Source organism: Limanda limanda, chromosome 9 (assembly GCF_963576545.1).
Source record: "Limanda limanda chromosome 9, fLimLim1.1, whole genome shotgun sequence".
In the NCBI taxonomy this organism is placed as follows: Eukaryota; Metazoa; Chordata; class Actinopteri; order Pleuronectiformes; family Pleuronectidae; genus Limanda; species Limanda limanda.
In genome coordinates this window covers 7,191,951-7,217,842 of record NC_083644.1, presented here as the reverse complement: position 1 = coordinate 7,217,842, position 25,892 = coordinate 7,191,951, and the positions used below count along the sequence as shown (strand labels likewise).

Genomic DNA, 25,892 nt, shown 5'->3' with positions numbered 1-25,892 from the left:
AATATATTCAATATCTGTATGTGTTTGTGTTGCTTATTGTCTAATATTAAATGGACTAAAAGTGCAAACACTTCTTTGTTAATTAAAACGAGTAATTATCCTATTTGAGAGAATGTATTAATATCCAGTATCAATCCGACAGTGTGTGTGTCCATAATCACACATGATGTACTGTGCACACATGCATTTTGTGCATCACTTTCAGTGTGAGAAGACACAAATGTCACAGGGCCTGAGGGATCATGGGAACATCATGGAAACAGATGCATCTCAAACACACGTTCACAAACAGCGTGATGTTCTATCCTTGTGAGGACCACAGCCTGCTCCTGCAGCACAGTGAAGCTGCTTGTGTGTGTGATGTGGTCGGTGTGACGTCACAGACTGTCTATATGAGAAATGTAATCCAAACTTTTAATGTCACCCACGTATATGTCCAGAAACTCCCTGTATAAATACATTTTAAGTGTTTTTTCCTAACATAGCAAAGGGCATATATGACGTGCAATCTATAAATGCCAAAAAAGCTGCTGTGTGTGCATGTGTGTATTTGTGTGTGCGTGTCTGTCACAGGTTGAAAATCAATAACGCTGTGGGCCTGATGTTTACGCAGATGGAAATCAATGCCGTTTTTACAGCTTGGATACCTGCTGCGGGGAAACGTGACAAAAGTGTGTACTGTACATAATTATACAAACATGTGTGTGTGTGTGTGTGGATGTTAGTGTGTTTGAGCTTTTCTATAAAGCCTTGTGATTGTGCGGTTAATGATTTCTGCTCAGCCAAACACTGCAATCTGACATCTAATCATTCTAACCAAGATGGAAACACGTTGTGTGCTTCCTTTTGAAAACAGATTAATGAAAAGTAAATATACTGCATTCGACATCTGACTGAACTTTATTCTGCTTTGTCTTGATCCTGCCATGTTTTATTCTGACAGTAGAACAGAGACAGAATCATGAGGCATGTGTGGGAGAAGAGGGTGAGACCCTGAGCTCCAGTTCTGTGTCGGGGAAGGACAGGAGCAATACGATTGGCTGAGACAACCGGACTCTCACCTCTTAAACACTCATTTATATATTTATATTATTACTAATTTCCACCTGTTTGAACACGGAGGATAAACGTGTGCTGCTGCTGCACCTCCTGCACTTAAAACACTGTGTTCTGTGACTTCATTCACAAAAACAAAGCCCCACTGTTTGTAAAATGCCTACAAATCTTGAATGACCACAGCCATTAACTAAATTATTAATATTTTAATTACATATAAGACAATCAACTAGAGTAGCAGGACCACACACACATTAAAGAAACAATTTCTGAGTGGCGAGACTTAAGAACTCAAAAAACTTGAAACCCGACACAAAGTGAGATCATAATAAAACACAAACATAGAGGCAACTGTCTCGATAAATATGATAAAATAGCTGGTTCCTTTTTTTGTTATACTGGTCCGACTCTCCCAGTCTGCAGAGTGAGTTACCTGTTTATACTTATTCCCTCTTTAAGAAACAGAAAAGAAACACGGATGAGATAGTGGGAAGAAAAATAACAAAATCATGTTTGACATCTCCAGACGCATAACACAAAAAAAATATATATAAATATCTGAAGAGATGAAACATCTCAGCTTTTCAGCAGATGTGACGTTGAGTTTAAAATACTCCCGGTTGCGCAACAGTCAAGGTGACACACTAGAAAGTACCATAGAAAAAAACCCTCCTACTCCTGATTTGTATTTATGATATCGGGGGAAAACTGCAGCTCACACTTTGGGTATTTTTAACATATTATTTTTCATCTAAACTTAGACTTTATCATCACCCCGGGGTATAAAGAATCTGTCAAAACACATCCAGCAACACAGAGATGCCTTAAACCTTCATTTCTAGAAATACTGTCACATGGAAGTTTTAGTTTCTCAAGTTTCTTCCCTCGTCTCCCTGCTTCTCACCTCTGACATCACAACTTTAGTTTTTCTTTGCGGTAGAAGAGTTTGCACTGACTTCACTTTGCACAAACTACTTTACTACAACTCTATAAACTGTACTATTGAATTACATCAGTTTAATAACTGCAAAACAAATAGCTATTGAGAGCTATAAGACAAATGACAAGTCCAGTCATTGTTAGTTGAGTAAAAGTTCTGATGATCATATCATTTGTATTGTGAATTGATCACAGAGACAACACGCAGTAAACAAACAGCCGCCTGCTCTGAGAACTCTGGATTAACAAATGATTATTTAACTTAATTCAAAATCATTTCTTCATTCTCTGCAGCCGACACCCAGTGAGGAGTTCTAAATGAAAACTCTCTCTGAAGATTCTCAGTCAAATACAAGACATTGAAATTGAATCATCTTCATTAAAAACAAAAGAAAGAGGAACTTCTGATATTGATTTGACTTGTTTGAAAACTTTCCAGACTGTTGCCCTCAGTGAGAGACATGAAAGCAAAGGTGAGATCAAAGCATTGACTGAATATAAAGATGGACGACAAGACAGCCATGTGAAGCCAAATCATCTGGATCGCCCCCTAGTGGCTGGGAGCAGTAAAGGTCATAAACCCTGCATCCTCCATGTGGGTGGACGGGACATGGACCAAAACAAAAAGGTCAGTCAATAAATGTTAAATACATATGTCGCTAACTTTTGGTTATGAAAATGGGGCGAAATATCTTGATTAACAGCTGAGACTGACTCATGATTGGTCGACAGTGACATCGCCAGAACAAGATGGCGGCACCTGTGTTTGGAATATTTTGGCTGTATGTCTGCACTGTGGGAGGAAATGGAGACGCATCGTCCATCTTTATTTACAGTCGACTGTGCCAATAAAACAGTTCCAATGTATTTTCCATTCACCCCCCCGCCACACACTCACCTGCGGCGCACTGATCCTCGTCTGCACCGTTCTCACAGTCCCTCTCTCCATCGCATCGCCATGACAACGAGACACATTTGCTGGCAGCCCCTCCGCAATCAAACTTCTCCGGCGGACAGGTCTGTCGGCCTGTTGTGAGGGGGCGGGGGTGAAAGGCGGCGAGGGAGAAAGGGACAGCGCGGGGGGAGGGAGAGGAAAATGAGAAAAGAAGCAGGGAGGAGGCAAAAGATGGAGAGAGAAGGGACAGGCAGTCAATGAAACAGTTTGATAACTTAGTTATCTTGTTGCTGGAATCGATTCCCCCTCAGAGGCCGGCAATTAAAGCAGACACAGAGCGACAGGGGAACAAAAGAAGCAGGAACACTGTAAAGCAGACACACCAGCCAAGAATAAAAAATACACAAAGTGAAAGAAAGACGAGTTTTATTTGTTGTGTGTGTGTGTCCATGTACGTGTTAGATGTGTTTATTTTTATATTCTCTTCATTAAATGACTCAACACTAATCATGCACAAGCTCAGAGTAGATTTAACAAATGGTCTAAGACATCATCTTTGAGTTATTTGGATGACATGTTTTTCACATTCTGCTTAAAGGGACTCTTACCTTTGTTGCATTTTTACACTTTTTTTGGATAAGGTTAAATTGGTATTAATAAGGTAATGACACTCTAAAATGCAAGACAGACCCACCAGGAGTAAAAACAAACAATGATTTCACTCTCATAATATTTAGTGAAAACTTCAACCAATAAAATTCTTCGGACCGAAGGACCTTATTGGCCGACAGACCTGTCGGCCAATACGGTTTGCTGCATGGACATGCAGGTTTTCCGTCTGCTTCTTGTGGCGCATTCGGGCCCGCGTCATCAAGGCATGTGAATGTAAATGTATATAACTTACCGAATCCATTGCTTTGGTAAACAAAAACTCACATGCGTGCGCGGAGGCAGTAGCTTGTAAGTCTGCTTGTAAATAAAGTTTGTTCAAAAAAACACCGCGGATGGGAACGAGGGGGTGGGGCATTGGAGGAAGGCGGGATGATTTGAATGTGCTGTAATTCTCAAATGCAACAAAGGTAAGAGTCCCTTTAATATAAGGTTTTCTAGTCTTGATGATTCCTCATCAGGGTTTCACAGTACAGTTTTGCCACCCACACACTAACACACTCACACACACACACACTCACACACTCAGACACACACACACACACACACACACACACACATTCCCACTGTGCATGTGCAGCACTTTCTCTATTATACATCACTCACACACTGCCGGCACAGCGAGGGTTGTCAGGAGCAATTTGGGGTTCAGCATCTTGCCCGAGGACACTTCCACAAGCAGAATGGGGGAGAATGTTGAGACCAGCGACCCTCTGGTTAGTGGACGACCCGCTCTGCCTCCTCAGCCACAGCCTCCCTCGAAAATGTTCTATTAACACATCGATAACAGGAAGCTACCATGCAAGGAACTGGCCCGACCATCTGAGGCCACGTTGGGTTCTCTGTCTCTCCCAGGGACCTTATAGGTGGACATGAGGAGATGAAGGATTTATCTCCTGAGCCGTAGACAAAACATGATGAGATTGACCAACAGTCCAAATCTCCGAAGTGTTCCCAATAAAACAGTATTAATGGAGAAAAACTGCAAAATCCTTACATTTGTTTGAGGACAAGCAAACAAAAGATAAACGACAAAAGCAAAACTGAAATACATTAGAGCACAGAGATTAAGGGAGCTGTTAATCATTTTGATTATGAATTGTTTAAGTGATTTTTCAAAGCAGTCTTCGGTTCCGTTGATGAATCTTTGGGTTTTTCAATGTAGGGAAAGTGAAAGTCTCTTGTTTTACAGACTTAATTGATCTATTAATCAAGAATTTTTACTCCACGTGAAAACTCATTTGATAAAGAAATCTTTTTTGAGTGAAAATCAGTTTCTCAAACAGAATGTGGGTGGGTGTGTGTCTGAGAAAGTGGTCCCTCTAGGTAAAAGCCATTACAGTAAAAAAATGTGTTGCCCATGGGGGTAGCAGAAGGAGGAAAAATACAACTGTTCAATCCATCAACTTTAAACATTACCCACAACAAATACACACACACACGCACACACACGCACGCACGCACACACACACACACACACACACACACACACACACACACACACACACACACACACACACACACACACACACACACACACACACACACACACACACACACACACACACACACACACACACACACACACACACACACACACACACACACACACACACACACACACACACACACACACACACTGGGGAATCCTACCCAAGATCACATTGTAGAGCTGTGTCAAACTCAACTCCATCAATTATACATCTTTGACCACAAACATTCTTCTCTGCAAACAAGTGTGTGCGTGTGTGTGTGTGTGTGTGCGTGTGTGTGTGTGTGTGTGTGTGTGTGTGTCAGGCAGCCACAGATCAATAGTACATCTGGGATTTGCCCATTTCGCTCTCTTTCGCCATTTTTTAAATTTCTTCAGCTCATATTAAACAGTACTAAATATAAGTTCCTGCCATTTTACATTATGTATTTTACGCTGCCCCTTGTGGAGAGTTTCAGCTTTGCCTGGATTTCCTCCAACTGTGCACATAAGGTTTCCAGGTACTAAAAAAGCAGCTTCTTGCATTCTATTCTCCTAATTGTCTCTTCTCTCTTTGTCTTCTTCTCTTTTTCTGATGTCAATCTCTTTGCATGAGCACTTCCCTGTCATGTCCTCCCTCCTTCTTAACTTCTGGCTCTTCTTCCTCCTGCTGCTGAATATCAGGCTCTTGTGAAAGCATCTTTTCAATGTGTCTCCTCTAAATGAGGTTTCCCTTGACCTTTACAGAATAAAAGCCTCCTGCAAATCCCCTTTAAGAGAGTGAATAAGCAAGAACCATATCAGCAGAGTGTGGTTATTACTTCCAGGGAGGCTGAATGGACTGTGTGTGTGTGTGTGTCTTTGATTCTCTTTTTGTTCATGTGATATTTATTATGAATACCAATGGGAGGTCTCACACACACTGTAGGTGTGCGTTTATATGACAACATCTACATTACTATTCAATCAATTTAAATGTGCACCCCACAGATTCTGCGATATCACACTGGTCTCACGTTTCACATTATCAACCCTTTTAAAAGAGTGAGCTTGTTTTCGTGCGGGTCAGCACATCCAGGGGTAACCAGACTCTCAGTCTAATAAAAACCTGCACACAGAAACACCCCCCCGGGGATCCAGTCCGCTAAGTGTCTGATTGACAGCTGGGTTAAAGGGATGTAATTTGTCTGACTGACCATTTGAGGCCTGCGAGTCGGGGAGGCGGAGTCACGGATCAGCTGCCAATCAAGGAATTGAATTCAGATGAGTAAGAAGAAAAAAAGATGGCTGCACTGACGTTGATTATGCCGAAATAAACTAGATGCTTTTCACCCCAGGGGAAATACTCAGTATATGAAAAAGCTATTTCCAACTTCCTATTGCCAAAGTAATCATGTGTGATGATTAAAATCTGTGTTCGGCAGCTGTCTATTGACTTTAAAGTGATACGCATACATTCATAAAGAATATCAAAGGTGTAAGACAGTAGAAAACAAACAAAAAGCAGCAGGCATATCAACTAAATACAGTGATGATAAAGTATAAGCTAATAAGTCGATAGGATAGTTTGTATTTTGACTTCCTGATGTTGATGGTATTGATACTGAAGCTGCAGTCAAAGGTTTGTCGGTCACCTTCAGTTAGCACGGATGAGTATTAATGGAAGTTTTAAAAGTAAACTGCAGAGATTAGGCCAATTTTTAACATATTAGAGGTCAAGTGCGTTATCTGACCCCTCTCCTACCACAGAATAATTTAAAGGTATTCCGATGTAACAAGTTATGATCATATTACAGCTTTAACTTGTGTGCATAAATGTTGTTGTGTTAACATTAAAAAGGGATTATTCAATTATTATAAATACTGTAAATCCTTCCCTGAGCTGCCAGGGCATTTAACCACATTCAGGATTGTCCAGACTTTGCCACTGAATGAATGTTTCATGGGCTATAAAACTCCCGGGGCACAGAGACAAACACCGGGCTGTTAGCAGCCAGCTAGCCTGTCCGCTGCCAGGGCCGACAGCGCCTAACAGCCGAGGAACTGATGCTCGCCGGTGGAGCTGCTGGGTGGAGAGCAGTAAAATAAAGTGATTGGTGGACATGGCGGCTTCAGTGTGTTTGTGAATTATTCAATAAGGTCGCAGTAATTTGCCTTAGAAAGAGGCTAGAGGATCAAATGTGTTACATAAATAGTTAAATATGCTTATAACATGGATGCTGTATACTGGCGCTGTGACTACAGAAATCGCTCAAATGCATGTTTCCCACTGAATTAGAAGAATCTGTGGCAGTAGCTGTGCTGGGGGGGGAAGAGGGAACAACGGGAAAGAGTGAACTCTCCCTGTCTGCAGAAAACTGCATGACAACGCCTGCAGCCCATACCATGATGAGGGCTGCCAGCGAGGATGGTAAAACTTTATGGATGTTTTGACAGCTCACTGATGTAGGATTACTCCTGGTACTGCTGATGGAGAGAGGGAGGGATAGAAATAGAGATAAAGAGGAACAGCCGGTGAGAGGGAGGCAGAGAGCATCGCACACAGCTCTACAACAAAGGAACAGCGCACGATACAAAAGTTTGACACCTTATATGTTATTGTGAGAAGTGAGAAAAAAAGGGGGAAGTGCTGACTCATCATTATAAGGTGGAAAAAAGTAAGTTGTTCTCACAAACCACAGAAATTATTTTCTTTGGAGCATCTGACCACCTGAAGCATTTGTATGAACACTTCCTTAATGAAAGTTTGTATTGCTGTATTATGAAAGTGAACTGGCAAAATATAAATTTCCATTGGCTACAGGGAATGTATGGCATTCTGACATGTCCTGTTTGTTGATATTTATGCAATTATAGTCGATTTTCCTGCTTTTTTTTAAATACATGTTTGTGTTAGTCAGCATTAAACTCTGCTTCAAGACGAGTCTTTTTTTTATAATCATTCAACTTCTTAGTATTTTGGAAATTGTGCAGTGGATGTTAAATAGGTTCTTCTGGTCCTGGGGTGAGAAAACTCATTTAGCACATAAGGGACGATGCAGTCTTGTAATTCAAAGGCCGCATCCAGAAGTGTTACAGACTTGTTATGCGCCTCACGTGTCCTGCTTAAGTGTCTATTATGAGCCGGGTATAGAGGTGGACTGAGCGAGGCCTTGTATGCTAATGAACTTTTGATTAACTACCTTCTTAATTTCCCTTCACAAGGAGGGAGTGGATTGGAGGATTGAGGCGCTGCACCACGTCCACTCCACAGTCGCCTGCCTGGCTTGGAAGCCAGCACACCCCCCGAGGTGATTGATTCAGAAGGCTCGTAGCCACACAGGCTAATGTTAAGATAATTTTTTTTATGATGAGGTGTGTATATGAGGCCTGGGAGGTAATATATGTCATCCTGTGGTCTCTGTCGATCACAGTGACACGCAATGTCTCAACGAAGGCACGTGGGAGGAGTGTACGTGATAATGTGGCATATGATAAATGGGGGGGAATGGAGGCTTACAGATGATTTAGCCTGTACCACCGCTAAGGATTAGAGTTGAATGAATTTATAACGCTTAAAGGTACACTGAACTCCCCTGCACTGCAGACAGCACATCACTGATTGATGAAGTACTAAGCCTTTTATGCAAACACCTGAGAAACATGCCTCACATCAGATCAGCGGAATATTACTGTGCTGCTGTGAATATCAATTCGCTCCACGTGCAAGGCAAAGCAGAGCAAGACGTATGCCAAATTGAAAAGATTTATATTTCCATGAAAACACTTTATATTTTGTGTCAAATATCCTAGTCCTCCCTTTTATTAACTCGGCAAATAACTGACCTGACTACAAATAGAGGTTATTGAAGGTATTTCTTGCATGTGCTCCCAACCATGAGTAGAGTCCAAACTAACAGGGGTCCATAACAGCTGATCGTCTGTGAAATGAGAGAATTAAACTCAAGTTTCAGCCATGAGGTTGCACCATAAATTGGTGAGTGCCTGCTTGGAGACAGTAAACTTTTATCGCTTGGCTACTCTGTGTAGTAAAAGCAGGGCTGGGTCGTCCATGGAATCAATACACAACCATACCGCATCATTCCAGTGTAGCACAGTCTGCCTGAATAAAAACTACTTCCAATTATTGGCCATATAAAATTTCTGACAGTTTAATATACACCAGGCAGGTGCCATTAACATGTTTCAAACTCATGCGTTTAATTTGTGCTATATTAGGATTAACCTGGTTTCATGGACGTTCAATAAAATGCTGATAAAGACGTCGAGGCTGCAGACAGACGGGTAAGAAGGGAGGGGAGTGCATGAAAGGGAGATGTGAGTGGGGTCAGATATTGGTCAGAGGAGGTAGAATATCAATGAGGACAAACTGGGACTAAGGAAATTAGAGGATGAAACTAGGAGACGCACTCGAAGACGGAGGCAGGAGCACTGGGTCGGAATTAGATCAAAACTGGGGCTTCTTGTGACCCGAGGGCCAACAAATCCACACACACACACACACCACAGGAAATACTCATCTGGTCACTTGCTCATTCAGATCTGGAACGTTTCAACAGACTCAACACCCACGAACACTAACGCTAACAAAAATATCTCCCCAGGTTACGCTGTGATCCATTCAGAGATGTCAGTTGGATTATATCTTAACATAGCTTGTAGAGATGTGGAGAGGTAGTTTTGATTAATTCAAATAAGTGGAGGGCATGTAGCGGGTGCACAGTCAATCTCTTTCAGGGATTGAGGTGCATTCCATATAATTGTAACCTTTATAAAGGAGAATACACAAAGGACATCGGGCAAAGGGAGCCTCAAGCTCGCAGGGAGCTCATATGCATCAATGATTCATGGAAGAGCGGAGATGTATGGATCGGCCAATTATTCAGCTTGTAAGGACTTTGCAATTCTAATGGCTTGATCAGACGTAGTGGGTCATATTGTCATGGCTACGCTAATTAACCTTGTTCCAGCCAGTGGTCGTGTGTGTTGAGGAAGGTGAGGGGGGCAGATGTCTTTGTATCTGTGTATGTGCCCAGTAGGAATGTTCTCTCAGGGGTGAGGGAGTGTGGTGGCCCCACTGGGACATTTTCAAATGCAGAAAAACCCTCAGCTTAATTCCCTTTACCTGATTATTAAATGTACGTTATGTAACTTCAGCCACTAGGGGTCTCTCAATCTCAATAACAAGTAATTTATTAACTTGACCAGTACCAAAGAAAACCAGCTAACTGGCTAACTGGCTAGCGGTTTTTAATCTATATATAATATATATAAATTGGATATTCCCTGGATTTTAGATTATGTGAGAATATAAGTTAAGAAACTACAGTATTGGGACTTTCTAAGATGTGATTTTAAGCTCTGAAAAGTTGCAATGGGCTAAATAGAAAATCAAAAAGACCAAAAAGATCTCAGGACAACTATAATGAATATAATCCTCATTTGCAGCTTTGATGCAGACTGTATAATGCATGAGATTGTTCTATTTTTGATCAAGCATAATCTACCACAAGGTTTAGAGAGTGACTAGAGGGATAGGATGTGTTGTAAAGTTAAATAAGTCAAAGGACTCACACGACCCACATGACATGAACATCTCACTTCACAGGTCAATGACAATTCCTTTCATCCGTGGTGTTAAATCACAGTAATGCAGACTCGCAGTGTGCAGGAGTCCAACGCTTCATCCAGAAAAAACACACACTACAAGTGCACAATAAATTCACGTGAGTAGTTTTGGAGATGGATTGTGTGTGTACGCATGCAAGAATTCAAGTGTTTGCATGTGCATGTGCTATAACTGTAAAAATTGCTGTGCATGCATGACTGAGTGTGTGTTGTTTGATTGTAAGCAGGGGTTAATAATATATATGAGAATACATGAGTGTGTGTACTTTGCTTAACCTCACAGTGCGCACAGAGAACTGGAGCATGATTGTACATGATCAAGGGAAATGAGGAAAACCAATGGGATGAAAGAGGAGTTTCCCAAAGAGATCTGAAAACGTGTCACTGGTTTAATACTTGCAGTATTTTTCAATTATGATAAAAACATCCACGTTAACCCCCATCAAGAGATGAATTGCTTAAACAAGTCCAGTGTGGACATCTACCAATTTACAACGGCAACTATCCAGAGAAAAGAGATGTTCTATCAATGCTGTGACTCTTGAGTTTTGCTCTGATACATCGATGTTGCAGAATAACCAACTTCATCCCCCTTGTCCTTCAGATGCGAAATCCAATTTAGGGAAAGGGCGTATTTGGTTAATATCAGATTACATTTTAAATGAAGGTTAGTGTTGATTAGTGGTTTTCACTGGAACGCTGATCTTCAATTATTGTGGAGAGAGAGAGATCAAAGCCAAGAGACAGGAGATAAAAAAAATGATCAGAGAGAGCATTGCATTTAATTCTGGTACGTCGCAGGCTTAATAATAATATATACATCCATTCATCCCCCCATCCATTCTTTGGATCCTTCAGCCGAGGAGGTCATGTTTTCATTAGCGTGTATTTATCTATCTGTTAGTTAGCAGCATTACACAACATCTACTGGATTACCATTAAACCTGGAGAACGAATGCAGCATCAGGTCAGAGAACAACCCAAAATATCAGGATCTATTTCTTCAACTCTCTTTAACCTTCAAATATTCAAATGTTTTTTGCCTTCGAAAAGGAAATAATACAGAGATCTTGTTGTTGCACAGATCTTGGGAAGGTTACAAAAAAAGCAACTGCTGCATTAAAGTCCCCATCCCCACTTTCGCTTTATGTGTCTCCACAACTCTCTCTAGCTCTAGGCTGAGAGGGCGAGAGAGAAGGGGCTTGTTAAATGCGGAACCATTAGCACGGTCTAGACTCTGGGTCTGTCAGCGCCGTAGGGGGAAGAAATACAGCGCGACACCAGTGCTCTAATAGGAAATTGCCACTTTCTCCCAACAGGTCCCTCTTGATAGTTGTTTAGACGACAACATTGGGCTTCGAAAAGTCCAAGAGCCACATCTCAAATAATGAGGGATTGCAAGAGAAGGGAGTCAGACAGTGAAGGAGATGGAGGAGGTTGCTCTGAGCTTACTGTGACCTCATGACGAGAGCTTCTCACCTCTAAATGCATCTGAATGCTCAAATATTATATAAATGTATTATATCATAGATATAACTGGCTGTGTGATTTGACTTCCAAAATTATTGCCATGTAACTCACTATAATTCAATAGTTTAGCTTGAGTAGCCTCTAAAAACAAATGTGGTTCAGTTTAGCAAAAGCAATTCCCTCTCAAATTAATTTGGTCACAGTCAAATATTTGATAACACAAACTCTCTGCATGTGTCTACCATGGAGAAAATGAGCATCATACTTTGTTTGACCAATTGCAAAAGAGGCTCTGATGCCTGCTGCCTCCATTTTGTTCAGTTATTGCACTTTATGGTTAATTGGTACATTAAGTTGTGTTAAATTTGCCCATGCAGTTACAACATCTGTTGGACCAGCATTAGAATAACTGCTATTGGCAGAGAGATGACTGTTGCATATTTGTCTCATTGCTTTTTCTGCTTCATATAATTTATCTCTGTATTGTGAAAATTGACTCATTCCGTACTTAAAGTCCAGCTACAAACCTCATGGGGAACATTTTTATGTGTTTTTATGGAATTATGCACTTAAATGTTAAAATACAACCTGTTCTATATTTGCCTTTGGATGCCACGTCTGTTATCCAGTGTTACAGTTACAGTTTGTATTGGAAGAGAGAGAATGTGAAGAGAAACCAAAACTGGAAAAAAAAAATTTGTTCATACTTAAATGATTGTAAAAAAACAAAATGGAAACGTGATAATTTTTGATACTTGTGTCTTTACAAACATGGGGAAACAAATCCAGCAAAAGCAATCCCATCAGCAGGTCCAGCATCGTGAGAGCAAAAACAAATTGATCCACAATCAATCGCAGCCGTCTGAAAGCTCAGGTCACTAATTGAAGGGAAGAATGGAATTGACCCCAAACAAAATCACAAGGTGGATGTTGCTGTGTCGGTGGTTTCCTCTGGTTGACGACCACGTGCTGCTCAGTGTAAACAAGGACGCGTGTTCACTGTAAACAGATGTTTGTTTCTGTCTGGTATCAGCAAATCCAGGTTTAATAAATAAATAAAACAGATCTAAAAACATGAGGCGTTCTTATTGTTAATTTATTGAATTCAATGTTCAATAAAACCGAACTAGGAAACATTTTACTTGATAAATAAAAGAAGCAAAAGGATGATGTTATTAAAGAATCATCAACTCTAAATTCAACGGTTGTTTTCCAGCTTTTATTCAATCATGAATCTTATATTGTATAAAAAGCTCTGCTTAAAGTACCTGGAACTGGATAATTTAACGCACTGTACCACTAAAACCTTGAGATTCTTCCAAATGGGAGTTTGTTTTCTCTGATGACCACTTTAAGGCTCTGATAAATAATTGTTTTTTAAAGTTTCTCCATGAATTGGGTATTTCTCAAAGGGCTTCTTCGGTTTAGCCTTGTGAATGTCATTAATGCAGAACGAGGACGACGACCATATGGCGGCTAAAACGCCGTGAATTTCACCGTCTGGGGAATTTCCATCGCTTCTTTGTTGTGGTTCTGTTATTCTGTATCCTCCTTAAGGGATCAATACACTTTAACTTATTGCTGATATAAATCAAGGTAAAGACATTTGTGGTTAATGAGACGCCGTGCGATACAGCAAGCTAAGCAGAAGAATACACATGAAGGCCCGAGATGATGATGATGGGCTTACAATGGGAGAGGAGGGCGAGCGAGGGAGGGAGGGAGGGAGGGAGGACACCAAGGGGAATTTGAATGATAAAGACTTTTATCTAACTTTTAAGATGACATTAAACTAACTGTCAGTATTGTACGGCGATAATTCATGAGCAAGATTTCACACACACGCACACACACACACACACACACACACACACACACACACACACACACACACACACACACACACACACACACACACACACACACACACACACACACACACACACACACACACACACACACACACACACACACACACACACACACACACACACAAACAGTATCTGGAGACGACTAAGAACTGTGGTGATGATGGACATCGTCATCAGCGGACAAACAACAGCCATGTTTGTTCAAACACTTCAATCTAACTGTGTTTACATTTTCGGCAGCAGCGGCGAGTTGTGTTAGTTTTAATAACGGACGTCCACTCTCATGCGTCCTCTGCTGAGGACACAGGCCGGAGCTGTAGGATGTCGGGACATTGTTGTAAAGCTGCAGAAAAATAAGCCGGGTTGGATTTTTAAAGTGTAATTATATAGTCGTTAATGGTTTCCTTTGATTCTGATCATAGGCGGTGTGTAAAGATGGAAGACAAGATGTCAAAGACGGTTTAAGACAGTTTAAGTCGTTCTTATCACACCGATGTTTGTCTAACCCATATGCGTAGGTTATAGTGCATTAGTATTTGTGTGTGTGTGTGTGTGTGTGTGTGTGTGTGTGTGTGTGTGTGTGTGTGTGTGTGTGTGTTGTGTATAGTGAGTGAAATTCACCTCAGAGCAGCAAAGTCTTTCCATTAAAACAACATGTAGCTGGAGAGTAAAGACAAATTAGAGTAGTCGCACTCTGAAGTAGAAGATCAAAGTCACCTCAGACACACACACACTCAAAAACACACACACACACACTCGCAGTGCATCTCTCTGTTACCAAGTCTTTGTGAACATCTGTGTGTGTATCACTTCTGTTTCTTTTGATGATAGAGGGTCACTGGACTTCTACAAGACCAAAAGAGCACAGGAGACAGAGGCAGGTGGGGGGGAGAGAGGAGAGAGGAGAGACAGAGACAGAGACAGAGAGAGGGAGAGAGAGAGGGATAGAGAGGGAGAGAGGCCACCTGGGAAATTACGCCCGGCTCTGCCGCTGCCTCAAGCATGAAATTGAAGCCGTCTGACAACAGAACTCACTGGATCTTTTCCGTTCATATTCCACAGTAATGAACTAGCACAACCTACTGCCTCAGTGCTGCATCATGACGACCTGACTGTTGTCTCCCCACAGGTTGAGTAACCCCCGTCAGTCCACAGCAGCAGGTGGAGGAGAGGACGGCGGGGACAGTGAGACGCAGGAGACGGGTCGGACAAAGGTCAAGTTTCATCTGTATTTCTCACCGAAGGGCAGTTTGCATCACGGAGGTTTTGAACTGATGTTTTGAGCAGAACCGACCATATTACGCTTGTGACATCATTCCTGTCATAGACATCCTGCTTCAAAACACCACAGACTTCAATCCTCCCTGTGGTAAAGTGTGCAAATAAGAAGGAGGCTTCAATAATTAAGAAGTTTTAATACCTGTTTGACTCGGCGGCAGCAGCAAGGCAATTAGCAGCCGCCCTGCAGCTCTTTCACTCTCCTCATATTTGCGAGAGTTTTCTCTTCGGTGGTGGTTTAATTACCACATGAAATAGAAAGTAAAGAAGTCAATAGTGGTTTGATATGAGCCCCGAGAATCACGGCTCGTAAAAAAAAAGTGGGATAGAAGTCCTGCTGTGATGAGAGGCTTCGCTTTGACAGTTTGTGTCTTTAGATGAATGAGTTTCATCGGCTGGAATGAAATAAGTTTGAAATCAGGGCAGTTGTAATAGTTTACTTAGTTTGGTAGAAGCTGATGAGGGAAAAATATCTAATTAGAGGATCAGAAGAAAGTATTAAACACATCAGTACTCATTAAGGTTTAACTGGGCACGACTGATGTTATTTTAAATTTCAACTGTAAAAGAAAATGTATTTAAATGCCTTTTTGTTTGTGACTGCTTATAAGAAATGTGAGCGTCCTGCAATTTTAATGCAGCTGTAAATATTAGCCAAAATATTTGAACTACAACTGCTGCCATCTTAAACTGCTATTTACTAAATCCTATGGATGTACATTAACTATTGAAGTATTCATGCACTCTAAATCTATTTTTGCACTACTTTCATCCTGTCCATCATGTTCCTTAGGACATGCATGCCATATTGTACTGTACTATGTTTTGAATACTTACAATGTTGCATACTTGTTGCATATGTTCTGTCTACTTATATGTTTACACCGGGGATCAGAGAGAAACAGCCGTAAATAGCAGAATTGACAATAAAGTAGAGTTTGACTTGAGCTAGGGGATAAAATGATGGACAGTAATTGTGTTTTCACAACTTCGAGATTGTGTAAGGTGACAAATTAAAGTAAAACAAACCGCAACCACTTCAAAATAAGGGCAGGAGTAATGTTGTTGTTGTTTATATAAGAAACAGTGACTTTCTGGAATTTCCCATCTGACTCATATTTATCCTGCATCGTCCACTGAGGGACAAGGTCTTCATTTCAGATGCAGAACTCAGTGTGCAGACATGCTTGCTCTCTCCTGCATCAACGACCCCTCGTCTGAAGGAGCATTTTCTTCACAATTCCCTCAAGGCCCCGATTCATTTTCAGACATGTAATTACAGACAGCGCCCGAGGAGCCAGAGAATGTGTGTGTGTTATGTGTGTGTGTGTGTGTGGTTTCAGTGGCGTCATCGGGGGTCCACAGTTAATCAGCAGTCGACCAGAGGTTTCAGGGATCAGCCCATCGATTCCCTCGCTGCAGAATCAATGCAATCAAAGGCGTTACTTTAACTGAACTCCAGGAGGACAGGAGCAGGAGGACACAGAGGAGGATGTGAGGAGAGCAGGAGGACACAGAGGAGGATGGGAGGAGAGCAGGAGGACACAGAGGAGGATGGGAGGAGAGCAGGAGGACACAGAGGAGGATGTGAGGAGAGCAGGAGGACACAGAGGAGGATGGGAGGAGAGCAGGAGGACACAGAGGAGGATGTGAGAAGAGGAGGAGGACACAGAGGAGGAAGGGAGGAGAGTAGGAGGACACAGAGGAGGATGTGAGGAGAGCAGGAGGACACAGAGGAGGATGTGAGGAGAGCAGGAGGACACAGAGGAGGATGGGAGGAGAGCAGGAGGACACAGAGGAGGATGGGAGGAGAGCAGGAGGACACAGAGGAGGATGTGAGGAGAGCAGGAGGACACAGAGGAGGATGGGAGGAGAGCAGGAGGACACAGAGGAGGATGTGAGAAGAGGAGGAGGACACAGAGGAGGAAGGGAGGAGAGTAGGAGGACACAGAGGAGGATGTGAGGAGAGCAGGAGGACACAGAGGAGGATGTGAGGAGAGCAGGAGGACACAGAGGAGGATGGGAGGAGAGCAGGAGGACACAGAGGAGGATGTGAGAAGAGGAGGAGGACACAGAGGAGGAAGGGAGGAGAGTAGGAGGACACATAGGAGGATGTGAGGAGAGCAGGAGGACACAGAGGAGGATGTGAGAAGAGGAGGAGGACACAGAGGAGGAAGGGAGGAGAGTAGGAGGACACAGAGGAGGATGGGAGGAGAGCAGGAGGAAACAGAGGAGGATGGGAGGAGAGCAGGAGGACACAGAGGAGGATGTGAGGAGAGCAGGAGGACACAGAGGAGGATGGGAGGAGAGCAGGAGGACACAGAGGAGGATGGGAGGAGAGCAGGAGGACACAGAGGAGGATGTGAGGAGAGCAGGAGGACACAGAGGAGGATGGGAGGAGAGCAGGAGGACACAGAGGAGGATGGGAGGAGAGCAGGAGGACACAGAGGAGGATGTGAGGAGAGCAGGAGGACACAGAGGAGGAAGGGAGGAGAGCAGGAGGACACAGAGGAGGAAGGGAGGAGAGCAGGAGGACACAGAGGAGGATGTGAGGAGAGCAGGAGGACACAGAGGAGGATGGGAGGAGAGCAGGAGGACACAGAGGAGGAAGGGAGGAGAGCAGGAGGACACAGAGGAGGATGTAAGGAGAGCAGGAGGACACAGAGGAGGATGTGAGGAGAGCAGGAGGACACAGAGGAGGATGGGAGGAGAGCAGGAGGACACAGAGGAGGATGTGAGGAGAGCAGGAGGACACAGAGGAGGATGTGAGAAGAGGAGGAGGACACAGAGGAGGATGGGAGGAGAGCAGGAGGACACAGAGGAGGATGGGAGGAGAGCAGGAGGACACAGAGGAGGATGGGAGGAGAGCAGGAGGACACAGAGGAGGATGGGAGCAGAGCAGGAGGACACAGAGGAGGATGGGAGGAGAGCAGGAGGACACAGAGGAGGATGGGAGGAGAGCAGGAGGACACAGAGGAGGATGTGAGGAGAGCAGGAGGACACAGAGGAGGATGTGAGGAGAGCAGGAGGACACAGAGGAGGATGTGAGAAGAGGAGGAGGACACAGAGGAGGAAGGGAGGAGAGCAGGAGGACACAGAGGAGGATGGGATGCACCGTGGTATATGCTGGTGGAGAGCGGCTGTAACTAGGGACAGATGCGGTAAATAGGATAAAGTCCAGTGTGATAACTGGAAGTAAATTAGAAGTAGAGGTCAGATCCTATTAAATGAGGAGTGATAAGGTGGTAGCAGCAAAAGCAAAAGCAAAAGGAGGGAGACAAACTTAAAGAAAAGACATAGACGCTTCCACATTTGTTATTTTAAAAAGAGTCACTGACTGGTTGTGTGTGTGGGAGATTATGAGCTGAGAGGTTATAGTGTTCTTCATTATTATCATCAACAAAACACCAAATGAAGGAATATCTCTGCTCTTCCAGAGACGTGCAGCAGATCTATCAAAGCCCACTCACCATGTTCAGCGTTCCCCTCAGGCTGAGGATTCAGGACTTAGGAATTAGGCAGTTTGAAAAGAGTGAAAACAGCAAAACTCCTTAAATCTCATGATGTGTTGTATTTAAAGGCATTTAATTCACTGGAGTATCAATGAGCATTTGTTCACAGTGGAATTCATTTATTTATGTTTTGATTTAATAGTGCATATAAACATATTCACTTATTGTGTTTTTTGTGTTTGTAGATGTTACTTTCCTCACCCTCTTTATATGAAAAGAACCACATTATCACTATGTTTTTGTAAAGTGAGGATTATATTCTAATGATACGTTAAAGTTATCGTCTCCAGATGACATGCACACACACACACTCTGCTGCATGCAATTACAGACACACAGACACACAGACACACACACACACACACACACACACCGAGCTCTGAGGATCAATGTGGCTGTTAAAGTTAGCGGAGCTCTCACAGCATCTGACCTTGATTAAACATAATTAGACTTAACCAAGTCCACTAATCTGATGGAATGACGAACAGATTCACCTTGTGATGAATATTAAACACGAGCATCGACTCTGAGCTTTATACGAACACTAATGCTGCTGCTGCTGCACACACACAGACACACACACACACAAAATAACTCAGATCACTTACAGGCACGAATACAAATGCACACCCCTCCACACGTCCTGAGCTTCTCCCAATCAGACTTATTACCATGAGGAACTTCAAAGGGCCTTTTGATCACATCTTTGAAAATCAAACACAAATTAAACGTAGGAGCTGGTCAGTGCTCACGGCCGCTCATGGAAAGTTTTGTGTTGTGCGGTGGATCTGATCTCTGGAGGTAAAAACTGGTTAATGAGAGATTTGAAAATGTGAATCCATGTGAAATCATAGCGAATGTGTGTATGGTACTTTAGCCTTTAAAAGTTTCCACCTTTGAACATCACTTAACAAGCCCACACAAACTTTCCTCACCCTCTTCCCACCACCATACAAACACAAACATGCTGTGTAAACCTCCCGGCCTCACCTCACTGTCACCAGCAAAGAGATGTTCTGTTCTATTTTTTAAATCTATTTACAGTAGTGCAAGCTGAGAACATGAGTATTAAGAAAATCCAATAAACAAATCACATGAGATTTGTATATTTCCGTGATGCAAAGAAGAAATTATGTAAATTAAGTATGTGGTTTTCTACACTTTGTGCTTTGTCCTTCAGCCAGAACATGCAGCAAACACTTCCTAGTTCAGCAGACTGGGCGACAGCCAAGCTCCAAATAGGTGTCTAAGTTTATAGAGTAATACTAAACCTTATACACAACACATACACACTGTTTAAATACCCACTGTATAATACTGATGAAGGTATATCGATATAAATTCTAACTATCAACGTGTTCTATGGATATGATGTGAACCATCTTGTCCACTCCTACATCCTCTCTGGCCTAAGAACATGGTGTGTGTGTGTGTGTGTGTGTGTGTGTGTGTGTGTGTGTGTGTGTGTGTGTGTGTGTGTGTGTGTGTGTGTGTGCGTGTGGCAAAACACAAACATAACCCAAATTACTGTAAATACGTTGAAAACTGCTTTCATCATACCTACCTGACTGTGTACATGCCCCCCCTCTGTCCCTGTCTGTGTGTTTTCACCTTTGTGCCATTGTTTGTCTACATGTGGTTGTGTTTTCTCCCGTGTGTGTGTGTCTGGCCTGCGACTTACTGCAGATTTCATCAGCCTCATCCGACCCGTCTGCACACTCCGGCTCTCCGTCACAGCGCCACCTAGCGGGAACACACTGGCCGTTCTTGCAGGCAAAGTCCGTGGTTGCACACGTCTTCTTCGCTGTGGAGATAAAGAAAAAGGTCGTACATTAAATCTCTTGATATCAATTTTGATTGGTGAAAACATAACATCTCTTAGCAGCGGTAAACAACAACTGATCTCTTTGGGATACGGAGTGAAGAACAACATCACAGCATTAAGCACAGTGGAGTCATGTCAAACAATAACAAGACCAGGTAATTAAATTTGCACTTAAGTCAAGAGCAATTCCCAAGCACCAACTTTAAAACAATTTCCCTCTCCTTATTTAATTGAACCTTCATTTGGGAATGTTTTGGATGCAGCTGGAGTCTGGGTGATGTGTTAAAGTGAAACTCGTGACAGGAGACACGCGACTGGAAGAGTCTCTGTCAACGTCTGTTCTTACAAGTTGACTAGAGGACCAGTGCTGTAGGATCGGAGACATTTGTGCGTTTCCTAGCAACGCTGAGTTTGACTTGACAAAGACGCAGCGAGGACGACAAAGTTTCCTAGGTTTTTATGAAGATAATGAAAATTATATTGTGGGTTGGCAATTATACTTAAGAAAAATGTATTATTTAAATGTGCATGATTATTATGATCTATGCAAGAATGAGTTCAAATGGCTTTTACATTGATTTCCTTTTAATCGACATCAGTATGTTGTTATGACTGAATGGTTTCATGCACCAACCAGGAGCAGCAGTCTTCTGTTGCATTGTGAACAATGCGAATATAGGTTTTTTATTCTATTCTATTCTATTCAAGTGGCAATGCTGTGGTGATTGACTGACCAGTGCAGTGACAGCTTGATTAGAGTCTGGTTTTGGAGCACGTGTGTTGGATCTGTTGCAGTGAACAGTGCAGCATTCCTAAGCCTCCTCCCTGAAGTGGCTCAGAGACTTTGCTCTGCTTTACCGAACCCGTGATCAAACTTTGAGTCCGGCTAAGTCTTCTCAGAGCCGCCTCTGGCTCTGCGTAACCGTTCTCTGATACCTCACAGACCCAGAGGGTTTTGTGCAGTCACTTTCTCTGAGGGGGAAAGATTGAATCACTTGAGTCTGTCATGGAGAGAGGGCAACAGCAAAAAAGTAAAAACCCCTCTCGTTGACAGTGAGAGCTACGGAACAAGAGAAAGCACTCGCTCGGTGTGTTCGCTATAGCCTGCCTGGCCATGATGAAAAATACAGTGAGGGAGGCTGACAAATGGCAATAAGCAGAGTGTGTGTCTGTGAGTGTGTGTGTGTGTGTGTGTGTGTGTGTGTTGATAGTGTTGGGGGTTTTCTTCTGACCAGCGATGAGAGTAACAGTGACGGCTGCTGCTCCACTTCCTTCATGTGAGACTGGTTTCCCCCGACCCTTAGTTCAGCTGATATGTAGGTTAGCAGAGCGCTGGGGGAAATCACTGCAGGATGATGCAGTGTGGGACGAGCAGTAAATCAATCAAATGTGACATTCTGATGTTTTGACGATAAAATATTGCATCACATCGCCGTTTACTTCATTTCGTGAGGTTTCGCTCTTCTGAACCTCACGGCTGCTGTGTGGGATTATTGATTATTAATCAAACACTCAAGCAATCAACACTTGAAGAAACTACTTGATGTTTTGGGAAATTAGCTCAATTGCTTCCTGTCCGCGGCAGAGAGAAGTTCACCACATCTCAAATTATGAGAAAGCAGGTTCGCTTATGTTATTATAAAGACTGGAAATATGGGTAAACAACTGTGTTTCTCTCTCAAGGACCAAATCCACCAAGCAACACAGCGAAAATGGATTATCTTTTCTACCAAAGTATAGAAAACAGGTTACTTGATCGTCTAATCAAAGTGTGAGCAAGTGAGCAAATAGGCGTTTTCCCCACAATGTCAAACTATTCTTTTAACTTACAAATGCAACTACTTTTGTGCAGGGTCCAAGAGGAAAGGAGGTAACCTGAGAACAGCTATCAGCTCAGTTTGTGTGAATCCCTTTAAATTCTATGATCACATGCGTACAAAAACCTGCAACAACACTATCTTTGAAGAAACGAAAACGAAACCGTGCCGCTAACTTTGTGGTGGTTTGCACTTAACATGTACTGCTGCACTATTATTTCTGTCTATGAACAGTTTGCACTTTGTTTATCATTTTAAAACTAAAAGAATCAAACCGTGGATGATGTTTTGATGAAGGCCTGGGGGGGAACCAGAGTCCCTTGAAACCCTTTTTGCTTTTAACAAGAAACGATATCACCCCATTGATTAAAAGTACTGAACAACACAAGGAACTGGTAAGACCCTGCAATGAGTCTGTTTTCTTCACAGTCATATTCTGCTTAGCAAAGGGAAAGCTAGCCTTCTTATTAGCTCGGTGTTTATGTGTTTAGCCTCGGATGTCCCGTGGTGTTTGGTACACGAGACAGTGTAATGACTTATGGCACGAGAGGGAGCCATAATAATGAAGGACATGATCGGAGAAGTGACAGCGTCTCAGCTGCGGGGGGGCGGCGCTCGCGTCATGTTTATCTAAATTTATTGTACGGATGATAATGTACGGCAGGTCGAGGAACAAGTACACCAGCACAGAGAGTTTATCCTGAGAGGAGAGACAAAAGGAAAAGGGAGACTGGTGGAATTGAAGAAGGTGGAGGTGTGGGATAAATGAGAAGGCCGTCCCGAGGGATTACAGAGGAGACAGGGCCGGAGACAAAGGTAAATAGAAAGAAGGAAGAGAACGAGAGGGAAGCAGGAGAGAGGCTGTCGAGCTGGAGTCGAGTGCAATGACATCAGTCTTCACAAAGAGCCCGATAAATCCTCTTCCTTCCTCCCAGCATGTTAACATAAATCCCATCTCTCCCTGCCCAGCCCCCCCGTTTCTCATCTTTCCCTCCATCTCCGTCTCCAGCCTGATAACACAGCCGACTGCAGCCACACACAGAGGAATGTAGATTTCACTGAAGAGCACAATAAAACCGACGAATCAAATCTATAATCATAGGATTTCATACTATTCAAATACAATGTAAGTGAATTACAAAAATAAAAGCACGTTATTTCTGCATAGTTGATTCAATAGAATATATATATTTTCTCATATCAGTGCATATCGGCAAACATGAGCGCAACAAGATATCTCAGTTAGAGGTGAACTACAGCCGTGAGAACTGAGAGCCACATTTATGAGATTGACTTTATTTGAAAAAGTAATTTTGAATAATGAATGAACAGTAAGTGGTGATATTAAGCAATAAACTTTCCCCTCACGTGGACATAGAGCCTGAGATATTAGTAAGAAACGGTCCCTGTAATGAAATCAGTTTTCATATAGAACTTATTCCTCTGCTGCAACAGGAACAATAACTGACGCCAGGAATGTAAATGGATTAATATCCAGAAAACCGTTACAGAAAGAAAGAGAAGATAAATACAGGTTATAAAATACACATTAAATCAAAATATTCCACAGCACGGATCCCCAAAGGGCGGACAAATAAAGAGAGCTATACATTTAAAGGGTATGTGGACAATCACAGGCTTATGTTAAAATAAATGCATCAAGAATCTGCAAACACACACACACATATACACACTAACACAAACATTTTCCCATGGCTCTCAAGAACTGCTGATGCACAAACAAACGGCTGCTTACATTTACATTCTGATGCACAAAGACGTGTCATATATGAGCGTCATCCATATGGAACAGCCCGGACCCGCCTTATGAGGTGGAGAGAGTGATTGTATAGAAAAGACAAACAACAAGCAACCACACACACACACACACACCTTTCCTCACAGCGTCATTTTATTCCAGTCCTCTATCCCCTGATAGAAAAAGTGATTAATATTCATGTGGAACAGCAGAAAGAGCAGCAGAGCTCTCTCTTCCTCACAAGCAGCTTTTAGCCAGATTCTCCACTCATCACTAACTTTGAACTCAGTGTAAATTCTCATGAATCAGCATCAGCTTCACCTTAAACAGGGATTTCATAGGTTAACTTCTCACAGAGTGAATTGCAGCTCTTACAGCAACATACTGAATGAATGTACACAATATTATTTTCTGCATGAAATTAACACAATATCGACACGTGTATATGGGGATTCTGCAAAAGCCCTACTTTAGATTATCTCTTTGATCTCCACAGGAATATCATATTTTATAGGGGTCATGCTGGGCCAAACCGTTAAATCCATTTAATCATATTAGTGCATATTAGTGTAGTCGTATTACAGCATTGTGACCACGTGGGCGGAGCCACGAGACACGTTCAGGATTAAATGTGCTGCTGCTCGTCCACGTATTCTATAAACCTATACTGTGTTAATCTTCCACTGACATTCAACTGGGTGTCACGCTCTGGGTACCACCATGATCGATAAGATGACCTACTGATGTTCATATGGCGTTCGACCCGCCCACATAGACACACAAACAAACAAACACACAAACAAACACACACACCTCTTAGGATTCTTTCCCACATTCTCCTGTTAACATGATTTCAGATGCTGTTGTTTGACCTGGGAACAGATGAAGGTCAATGCCTTCTTCCAATTCATTCAATTTACACACTGCATTACACACACACACACACTCACACTCACACAGACACACACCTACACAAACACAGAATAAAGGTGGAAAGGAAATCAAACATCCAGCTGCACAATAATCACTAAAAGAACAGTGTCACCTTTAATTAGGATCTGTTTACTGCAGCGCCTGAGAGGCTGATTTGAGAATAAAAACTGCTTTAAACAGACAACTGGTGGCGCAAATAGATTATTTACCACTCAACACAGACAGAAGAGAACAAAACTTGTTTTCACAGATCATTGGATCTGACCCTGAACATTCAGTTTGCATTTAAATTCAATTTTTCTTCTTGCCGTGTTATTTGTTCCTGGAGTGTTTATTGGCTCCACAATGCAAGTGGAACTTTTGCACTGATTGACGTTATATCAGTTTAAAGCCAATATGGTCGTTAATACATTCGCAAATTCAAGGTGGCGCTGTTGCATTTCATTTTTCCTATTGCACAATGACCAATTAATTACCTTTTTGCGCTTTTACCTTTCAACTGTTATGGGAAACAGTTTTCAAAGTCACAACTACCCACACAGCAGGACTCATGAAGCACGGAAACAATGGTCATAATTATAATAATAATAATGATAGTAATAAAATGCGTACACTGCTTAATCTGTGTATTAGCAGAGCCATAACAGTCACATTGTTGAGACTCGCAGTGAATTCCGGGGTATGAAAAGGAAAGTATCTGTATAAACTGATTATTAAAAAAAAAAAGAAGAATAAAAGCCTGTGCAGATGGAGTTGCTAAATTATTGGA

At 42.4% G+C, this 25,892-nt stretch overlaps 1 protein-coding gene across 1 annotated transcript in view; it reads right to left on the bottom strand.

Annotated features, from left to right (window-relative positions):
• Positions 1-25,892, bottom strand: part of lrp8 (low density lipoprotein receptor-related protein 8, apolipoprotein e receptor) — a 154,345-nt gene that overhangs the window by 55,028 nt on the left and 73,425 nt on the right. The window contains exons 3-4 of the mRNA XM_061078012.1: positions 20,471-20,593; positions 2,894-3,022 (exon numbers count right to left, since the gene is read on the bottom strand). Of these exons, the coding sequence (XP_060933995.1) occupies positions 2,894-3,022; positions 20,471-20,593 (252 nt within the window). The remainder of the gene's footprint in view (positions 1-2,893; positions 3,023-20,470; positions 20,594-25,892) is intronic.